This window comes from Conger conger, chromosome 4, assembly GCF_963514075.1.
Source record: "Conger conger chromosome 4, fConCon1.1, whole genome shotgun sequence".
Lineage (NCBI taxonomy): Eukaryota > Metazoa > Chordata > Actinopteri > Anguilliformes > Congridae > Conger > Conger conger.
The window spans coordinates 12,822,058-12,832,259 of NC_083763.1; the positions used below are offsets into that span (position 1 = coordinate 12,822,058).

At 43.5% G+C, this 10,202-nt stretch overlaps 1 protein-coding gene across 1 annotated transcript in view; it reads right to left on the reverse strand.

Annotated features, from left to right (window-relative positions):
• sh3gl1b (SH3-domain GRB2-like 1b) overlaps positions 1 to 8,901 on the reverse strand; it is a 27,598-nt gene extending 18,697 nt beyond the window's left edge. Inside the window, exon 1 of the mRNA XM_061240585.1 lies at positions 8,629 to 8,901. Within this exon, the coding sequence (XP_061096569.1) occupies positions 8,629 to 8,673 (45 nt within the window). The 5' untranslated portion in view covers positions 8,674 to 8,901. The remainder of the gene's footprint in view (positions 1 to 8,628) is intronic.
• Between the last annotated feature and the right edge of the window lie 1,301 nt (positions 8,902 to 10,202).

Consider the following 10,202-nt stretch of genomic DNA (forward strand, 5'->3'; position numbering starts at 1 on the left):
TGCGTCTCTACATCACGGCCAAACCGTTAAGCTGTAGCAGGATGGAAGATGTGTTTTAAAAAGCCATATACCCCCCCCTAAAAAAGCTAACGTAAGCCCTCTGCGCCGTTACAAAAACAGTGCAGACTTCGGGCGTGTCTCATAGCAAGTAGAGCACCATCCACACGTACTCATTATGAGCCGCGGCGTTGGCGGTTCGAATCCGGCCATGTGACCTTTGTCGCTCGCCTCTCCCATCCTTCCTCTCTACACTGTGCCGTCCCAATAAAAACCCTACAGATATTATTTTTAAAGTGCAGAGTATAGCAGTGGCTTAATTCACCCAGCAGGGTAACCCGGTAGACTGGACGCAGCTGAATGAACAGTGATGAGAGCAAGTACTCATATGCTGTTCTACCTACGGCTTAGCAATATCATGAAACGACCCAGAGCTTACTGGCACAAGCGTGGAAAAACACGACGGCCGTGCTGTTTGATCGTCTCTCGCAACGACGCGGGAAAAGAACATTACGTACAACGGCGTCGCGTTCTCGAGCGCTCTTAGAAATGGCGGGATGGCTGCAGAGAGAGAGAGAGACAGAGAGAGAGAGAGAGAGAGAGAGAGAGAGAAAGAGAGAGCGCTGCGCTTGAACGGAAAGCAAAACATCCAACGGTGCGTGTGTGGCGTGTTTTCTTTTTTTAAGAATGGCTTAAAACGGTGTTTTGTTCACCTCTGCCAGGGGACCAGACGCACTGCACACTCAGAGGAGGTGTGAACACACCCGGAGTCTAATCCAGGAAAACACATCCTCGAGTGTAAACACTTCAAACGGAGCGCAGGAGGGCCGGTCGGCAACACTCGAGGAAGAACGCGCAGACGCCTTCTGCGGTCCTTTCTTTTTTTTTTTATCTCCCCCCCCCCCTCGTTGTGCTAGAACACGCTAACAAAAGCCGTGACGTTCTTTCGGAGGTTGGACGACCCCGACCCAGTTTTGGCTTCCCTGAACACACCGCCCCCATCCTCATACGCCTTCCGCTCCTGAAATTCCACCGGAGGACTGCCGCATTCCACCCCAATTTCACACGCAGACGGGCCCCAGGGCCGGCGCACGAATCGGGCCCGGCAGCTTTCACAAGAAAGGCACAGGAAACGGGTGTGGAAATCTCATAACGGCCACACAACTGACCGCAGTACACAAACAGCCCGTTGGACCGTTCCAAGTCAGGCAAGCAACGAGATTTTATAAGACAAGCAATGTTGTCAACGGTGAACTAACATCTGAGCCAGCCTCAGGAGAACAGGCTGGTCCTTCTTGAGGTTTTGCGTCCGCTAAGGGACTTCATCCTCGCCACTGTTGCACAAGGCTTGCTTCAGTGGCAGTTTTAGACCAACGTCTCTCGGAAAGTGTGTCGAAGCAGATGTTGCCATATGCGCTGTATGGCTTGGAATGTTGATTGAAAACAGCATGCGTGTTGCATCGTTGTCTTGCACTTTGAAGACATTCAGCACTCCAGAAGTGTTTCTAGAGTCGAGTTGTCCAGAGCTCCACTGCTTTTAGTCACCAGTAATGATTTTTACATCAACATTAGAATGTTCAGTTTAGAGCATTCTAATCACATACAGTGCAGTACGTAAGTATTTGGACAGTGGTTCTATCTCTGTACTTTCGGCTCCGTACTCCAGCAGATCTGATTTGAAATGAAACCATGAATATAGTGTTTAAAGTGCATACTGTCAACTTTAATTTGAGGGTATTCACATCCACATTGAGTGATCGGTGCAGGGATTACGTCCCTTTTTATACAGTCCCCCCACAGTTGGCTTCTCAGTAGTTTCTGTTTAGTCAGGTGTATCCAATCATTTCCTTAGCGCAAGTATCAGAACGTTTTTCAGTATCTAGACTTGATTCTAGGCTTTCGATTGCCTTAGGAGTCTGTTATTTGCATTTGGTCAACATGAGGAACAGAGGTGTGCCAATGAAAGTCAAGGAAGTGATTACTGGGTTCCGAAACGAAGAAAAAACAGTCACAGAGACATAGACCAAACAACAGGCTCACCAAAATCAACCGTTCGTACTGTTTTGATCTATAATCTTACAGGGGTAATCCTGAGTGCAGTATTTGACCTCTGTAAGGAGAGGCGGGCCAGGTCATTGGCTCTCCAGGTGAGCGCAGGTCAAACAGAGGAGAATAGAGCACTGCACACACCCCTAACCGCACAGGCACAACATTTACAAACAACACAAAGGGAACACAAGGTATCCGTATTTCCAAAACAATAGCGGGCAAAAAAGCAGGCAGAGGCTGCGAAGGTGTGAGAAATGGACAGACAAGCTACAAGCAAAAACAAAAATTACAAAAAATTGCACTCCATGAAACTCTGTCCAAATCATATTCGCTACAAGGAATGTGGAAAAACAGGACTGGATGTCCACTCGTAAAAAGAAGCTAAAAAGTTTGCCAACTTCACCGAGAGGACAAATGGCACAAACAACTTGAAAAGTCCAAATTGGAGATAATCTGGGAGATGTTTGAAATTAGGGTCATGTGAAAAGAGGGTGGCTGCAGCAAGAATCCCACAGAAAGACAAGCCAAAATATGAAAAGCTGTTAAAACGCAAATCCTCACATTTTCGCATTAAATATCTAGGTAAACAAACAAGCAGAAAACTTGTTGCCACCAGCTTACAAAGCCAAATAAACTAGCATGCACTAGAGTACAGTGAAGATCCCAACAATCTTAGCAGATGTTGTTTTGACTGGAAAATCAAATTATTTATTCCCCGTCTGACAGGCGATCATTACGGCCGGTTTCTAGGACTGCTCAGAAACACAGACCCAAGCAGACACTCCACAGTCAGAACACATTATCCCAAACAACAACCTGCACTGTGGCAACCAGCTGAGGACACACACACAATCACAAAACCCGGGTTACAAAACGCATATTACTCCACTTCATGGAGAGGCTGGAATTATTATGCGATCGGCTATCAGAACAGATTGAAATAATTGTTTTTAACTTAATTCTAAAAATGTGTTTCGGAATGAGTATTTGCATTCTTTAAAGTACGGATCCATCTTTGTTGTGTGTGATTGCCAGACTTAATATATTCTTGAAATAATAATTTTATATAATATTAATAATAAAATATATAATAACTGGACAATCTTGAAATGGTCAATCTTAAGCAGCGACATTTGCAGTTGCCTGTAGTGAGCCCCAGGGCAGGCTGGGATTGGAGGGTTTTTTTTGCCTTAAAATCAGCACTGTTCAGCAATAACTGGTGAGGCAGCAGAGTAATCAACCGCTTTCAGTGAAATACCCCCTGAATAACAAATAAAACATGGATACCCTGCGGCTCTCAAAGGGCAAAAGCTAATGCCACAGAGTTTTTACACTTGAACAGCAGCTACATTTATTGTTTGGGTTGTTTGTTTTAAGCCTTATCATTATGAGTAGAGAATAATATTCATTATTTTTTTATTTTTTTTACGTACATACTGGGCCCGTAGTTCCTTGATCTTAGTCTCATAAAACAAACACAGAGATTACCTGTTCAAAAATCTATCAGTTTTCAAATGGAATGGGATATACCATTACGGAATGAAACTTTGTCAAATTGATATATGGCCCACTGTCCAACCAATAGAATAAGGGGGAGGAGTTTGATTGATAGACACCCATTTATGAAGACCCATTCATGTAACCTATGCGGTCTGTATCTGTGCCTGGCCATGTAGCGGCCATTTATGTAAATACAAATTTAAATGCATACAAATGTAAATAACACCGCTATTTCACCCTGTATGATCTGACTGCAGACAGTGAGAGGATTACTAAGCGAGAGAGAGAGAGATAGCATCTCCTAACTGCAACCAGAAGGCAATTTTAAGTTGATGAACTTCAATTCAGATGTCTTTTAACTTTTGTATTTTGTTTTGTAAATGTTCCACTTATCATGGAAAGCAGGTAGCTACGGAGGTTCTAAGCAAACCTGCTACGTTTAACAGGGCGACATTTCAACACGAGACACGACAGTGGATTCAAATCACAGATGAAAAGGCCAATAAAAACCAAGCAAGTGTCAAATATGGGAAATGCAGCCACAAAAACAAAATTAAAAGGAAATGATGGCAGTGACTATTTTTACAGCGAAAAGTAGTAGCCTGACTGTGCAAGATATTTCTGTGCCAGAAATAGAATAGTCATGTACTCAACACGATCCGTGTTCCTGCAAAACAGCAGAGGAACGCTCTCTGGATGCCTGAGCCCAGACTGCCCAAACCGTGGTTTGTATAACATGTTGCCATCTTAGCAACACATGCAAAATGTTAGCAAACTGACAGCCAAACACAGCATAATGCTAAGCTTAGAGGAACGCACGTACAGGAAACCACTGTAAACAAGGCTACGTTTCCCAGGAATAGATAAGCACGTTAGGTCAATTCTACAAGTTGAGACGGCACGCAACGGAATATTTTCACTTTCAGTTTTTCTGTCATTTTTCATTCATTTTCACTTCCAAATAGGAGGTTTAGATAAACGGGACATAATTGAGCTAAACTGAACCTGTATCTTGATATGCCCCATTGACACCGTTGTGAAGTTAGAGACATGGAATACACATCTGAAAAAAACCAGTACAATGAAGCAGGTACATAAAATAGTAGTATTAAATCCAATAGGAATGATACTACAAAAATAAAACCCAAATGGGGAAAAATAAATTTAAAAAGTCTGCAAATCCGCTTTCCCATTTCTCCATTTGCAATTACAGGCCAGTGAGCAATGCCAGCTCTGCAGCCAATGGACATCTAAGATCACGCAGGCCATATCACAATATAATCTAGGCACAACGTTCTGGCCATTTATCCATCCGGGTGAACTGTGGGCCATTGTCTGCGGAGAAATGACCTTGCTTCGATAAAAGAAGTAGGCCAACCCGAGCACTCGCTGTTCTTGCATGCGCTCGCTTCCGCAATCTTTATCAGAACTTCCAAGGTTGTTTCCATACGGGCATATCATCTCTCCAGCACCAGCACAAAGTGAATGCATAGCTGCATGCAGGCCAGATCAGATTACACTTGCAATTGCTTGGGCGCTTGAGTGTCATGCAGACATAGCTGCACCAGTCCACTTAATCTGATCAAGTCTGACACTTGGAATAATGGGAAGAATATAAAATGATGTCATTTGGTGGGTTTACTGAATCGAAGGTTTTCTGGACCCAATTCGCTGACGTTGTTCCACAAGGAAAAACAGTACATTTCACACTTGATCAATGCAGTGCTGAGGTGTTTTGCAGAGGAAGCAAATTTGTCCGCAGCATTAGTAGCACATAGTAAAAAATAAAATAAAAAGATGATAATGAAACATGTTTCACACCAACAGTCAGGACTAATGCTCTAATGCAGGGGCAGGCAACCCTGGTCCAGGAGTTTGACAGACAAATAAAAATCTGAGGCTGTATTCGAAAATGTATACTTCGCATTTACTTTATACTTTTCAATGTTAATCAGCCTGAAATTCAGTATGAGTAGAATGTGGCTTTGAACAGAGCCTCCAGCACAAGGCCACCAGCATTCACTAACCCTGATTGGTTCAAATGAATGCAGTTTCATAGTTATGGGATTGGACGCAGCAAAGGCCATGTGTGAGGACAGTCTGGCCAATCAGTGGCGCTAACCGTCTGTTAATTACCGAGGAGAAAGGAAAACCAGGGCTGGATTTGGATTTGAGGGCCAAATCCAATGACCCCAGCTGTAGGCCATACATTCCAGACTGGGGAGCCAAGAAGTATCGTGACTCCATTCAGACAAGAGCAGCGTGTAGATGGGTAGGAAGAGCAGGGGGGGGGGGGGCTGGACCAGAAGGACGGTGAGATCAAGCCAATGGAACAAGGGAAGAGGAAAGAAGACGGGGAAAGGCAGACAACTGACAGGAAATTAATTTATTTAGGAAAAAAAGCCGACTTCCTGCGCCCCCCCCCTCTCCGAAATCGCGACCCGGGCGCTGAGCACCAAGGCCTGCCGTTTCCCCTTCCCGAAAACACAACATAACACAGAGCTGTGGGGCCCGTCCATGGACCTCTCTCCGCGCCCCTCAATCACCGCCTGTGCTGCTCCGCTGGCAACACGACATCCCGCCAAGCGCTCCGCTGTTGTCGGCTAGGGCTCTCACTGCAGTAATGCCCCGGCATTTTGGGAGGATGAGCGCAATTACGCAGATCTGAATTACAGCCCCAAATGAGCCCAAACGGACCCAAAGGAGCCTCTGTCGCGTCAGTCAAGCTTTGAGCCGCGAACACAAAGGGCGTTCGGCCGAGCTGTTCCGCAGCGTCCGACGCTTTGTAATCCCGCCGCCGGGAGTCTGGATCCGCTCCCGACCGGGAAGTCCAGGGGGGGGAGAGAGAGAGAGAACGGCTGGCATGAGATCAGCAGAGAGAGAGAGCGAGAGAGAGGGGGAGGGAGGGAGGGAGGGAGGGGGACGGACAGATAGAGTGAGAGAGGGAGGGGGAGAGGAAACGAGAAAGGGAGGGGACGGAGAGAGCGAGTGAGAGCACCCAAAATCTCGAAAAAGTCAAAAACAAAATACACACAATAACCAACATAAGCTGGCATTACAGAAATTGCACTGACACTTCAAAATTACATCTCAGCAGTCACTAGCCATTCGCCTTCTAGTGAACAATCTACACCCTAGACCCTGCCCTATACCTCACACCCTATGGCATTTGTCCTAATCCCAACACTCTATATCCTATACCCTACGCTCTAAGCCCCACATCCTAAACCGTTCTATGGCACTGTCCAATGCTTGAATTGGCTTGAATCGCCACATCCAGAAGAGGCCTCTTATCAAGATTGGATCATTATTCATTGGAAGTGGCAATAATAAACCAAGAAAAGGCCTAAAATGCATACCATCACGCATCAAAGACTGGTGAGACTGCTAAACCAGTAAACAGGATTATTCATCGGCATGCTGGCTGTTTGCATAAGGAGGTGCACCACATTAAGATAAAAATGTCACGTGGCATTGACGGTAACTAATGATTCACCATGCAATTCACAAACCCTGAAACCAGCACCATGGTTGAACATGTCACTAGTGAAAATAAAGAGAAGAAATTGTTTACTTCATAAATATGAAAGTATATTGACTGTATGTAATGTTACACATTTGAAAACACTTAGGGCGCTGTACAGCTTTTATATTTAATATATTTAACAAAAAGTGTCGGCTACATCTCATGTCAGTTGGGCCAGTTTGCTGGTTATTTGCATTTATTAATAAAGATGGGCCACCTCACCATTACAAACATATATTCACACCACTCCACTATCTGGAATATGCATCGTACTGTACTGAAGTCCTGTACGACAAATGTACTGAGAAGTTAACAGGTGATGTTGATAAAAGGCCATGCTCTAGTGCTCTCATTTTAGAAGCAAATGCTCCTAGAAATTAATGTGCTGGAGAATAACTTGGGAGCATGTCATGCACTAGCCTAATTGGGATGCATTGGTGTGCTCCATATTTCTTAAAATAAAAATATATATTTTCAAATCAATGCTAGCTAAAAAGCTAAACTGTACTGCGGCATTACGTTCAGCTGACGATCTTTATAACAGTTACGTTATTTGTTCATGTGGGGGGAAAAGTTGTGTAATGCTGCAGTAGCTTAGCTACATCCCCGAAAATAATACCACGTTTGTAGGTCGCAAATGAGAAACGAAGTTAAAGTTAATGTACTTAAGCTTATCTGGTAGGCGTTATTTTGGGGGGAAAGTGGAGTATTTTCTACCTGGCTAAATCGTCAAGTAACTCACTATCGGGTTATGGTTAGGCATTCCGCAAGCCTATGGCTAATATTAGCGAAACTCTGCACCCCTCAAGCAAGGTAGACGTGGGGGGAATTTGAGCACTTGTCTGAACAGGGTTAAAGTAAGTTTTTCTTGGCTTCCTAACCAAATTAGTCAGCCAAGTAATAACGAAAGCAAGATTTGCGTTACAGCTTTGCGTTGTTATTGGAAGAAAATACCATCGACGCAGCTGGCAAGCTTGTCTTTATTGTTATCTTTCCCCCGTGTTTTGGTTTATGAAAATATCCTCAGTTAGTTAATAGTCTTATGCAAGAAATCTTATGCTAAAACTTATTTGCCAACTTAGTTAGCTATACTTTGCGAACTATATTAACTAAGTTAGTCTAACCAATTGCAAATAACTGTCGGCTTACTCGTTAGTTTGCTTATCTAGCACCTAATTTTAACGTCGTTTTGAACTACGTTAACTTAGGTAGCCAGGGTGGATAGCCTCTATATAGCAAGCTAAAGTTATTGCTAGCTGTCTTTAAAAGACCACTGACCCACAGGAGCTCAGGTAAAGTCGTCACTCGCTCGCCAGACACACAGTAAAGAGAAAACAGCAGTATTACCATACTTCCACATTGAACACAACGTATAGCCAGTAAGTTAGATATTGATTTAGCTGATAGCGTACTTATAGACAGCTAGTATATGTCCAGGTAGCCTAACTTTCGTTAAAACTGGCTAACCGCTAACGGAAACAAACGCGCAAATAGCCAGTGAGCCATATGAAGTTATAACCAGCTTTAAGTTTGACAAAAAGGAGCGGTTTGCTAACCTGGCTCGCTTTATAAAACTGTTTCTTGAAGCCCGCCACAGACATCTTGAAGTCAGATTTTCCTCTTTGCACCGCAGAATGCTTTCTTGCAACAATGCTGACAGTAGCTGTATTATTAGCCAGCTAGCGCCGCCGGTTGAGTGGGCATCAAGTTTAGACCTGGCGCTAACGTCGTCTACCAGCCCCGTCAGGCTATTAGCTAAGTTAGCTTAGCTGATGGCAAACGCGCCCGCTTCCTGCTCGGCCTCAGCAGGGGTAGGCACCAGAAGAAAAGTCCGCATAGTCGTTTTCGTAATTCGGACATTTCACAGTGAGGGGCGGGGCGAATCCACAAAAATGAAGACAGTGCCCACTGCCGTTAGGAAAAAGTCAGTGGACTATTGCAAGGTGGCACATTCTGTTACTATTATAAGCAGTAGGTTACTTTCAACCACGAGTTTTCTTTTCCCGGCCTTAAGACTTTATTTTTATTTTTTAAATGTATTCATTTTAATTTATTTTTTCCATTTAGAAACGGTGTCTGCAAACGTGTCCTATATAACAATCCAGTACTGACTGTACTGTACATGTAACCTGCAATAAACAACTCCATTGTCCATTGAGAGCGCATTTAAAAGAAAGTATTTCTGAAACTGGGATGGTGTGTGGTTGCTAAACCAAGACAGGCAGAATTCCTATGTACTGGATAGTATACAGAATACAAGGGTTTTCTAAAATGTACCCAGGGCAAGATTTCACGCAGTGAAACCGTTATATTGATCTTTGGGCCATACGGTATCCATGGTTTCATTTATTCACTTTGTTCTTTTTGTCTATTGGCAAATAGCCTAAGGGTCTGACAATAGTCTATCCAATTAGCTTTCTTGCTTCCCAAAAATCCCAAAATACTCACTGTCTACTTCTACAACCTGACGGAGAAAACGCCTAAAAACCAACCAATTACTTAAACATGTCTATAAAATGTTAGGGTGTGCAGATGAAATAGACGATAACTGCTATGAAATTGTATGTGCCATTCAATTAATTAAGATGGAGGCCTGCTTTTGTGTCCGAATGACAAAGAAAGCATTACACACACACACACACACACACACACACACACACACACACACACACTCACCAGATTAATCTCTTTTTATTATAGCCTTTATATTTTATGCTGTTATACTCCAGCTATACTAATGATAATTGCATTTAATTCTTGGGTGTTCAGATATTTTGGATATTAAATGAAATATCCATGTGTGATTTCATTCTGGACGGAGCCTGTGGTCCTCTCACATTCTTTGAATTATTCGTTAATCCTTACACAGGTGGCAACCTATGGTCTTGTATCTGTTAAATTTTTTATTTTAAAATATATTTTAAAAGACAGAGATGCTCTTCTACTTACCACGGTAATGTTGTAATGTGTGGTTATTTTTCACCTTCCTGTCAGCTTTGACCAGTCTGGCCCTTCCCCACTGACATCTCTCATTAACAAGTCATTTTTGCCCCCAGAACTGCTGTTCACTGGATGTTTTTAGTTTTGCGCACCATTCTCTGCAAAATCTAGAGACCAGCAGAGAGAGATC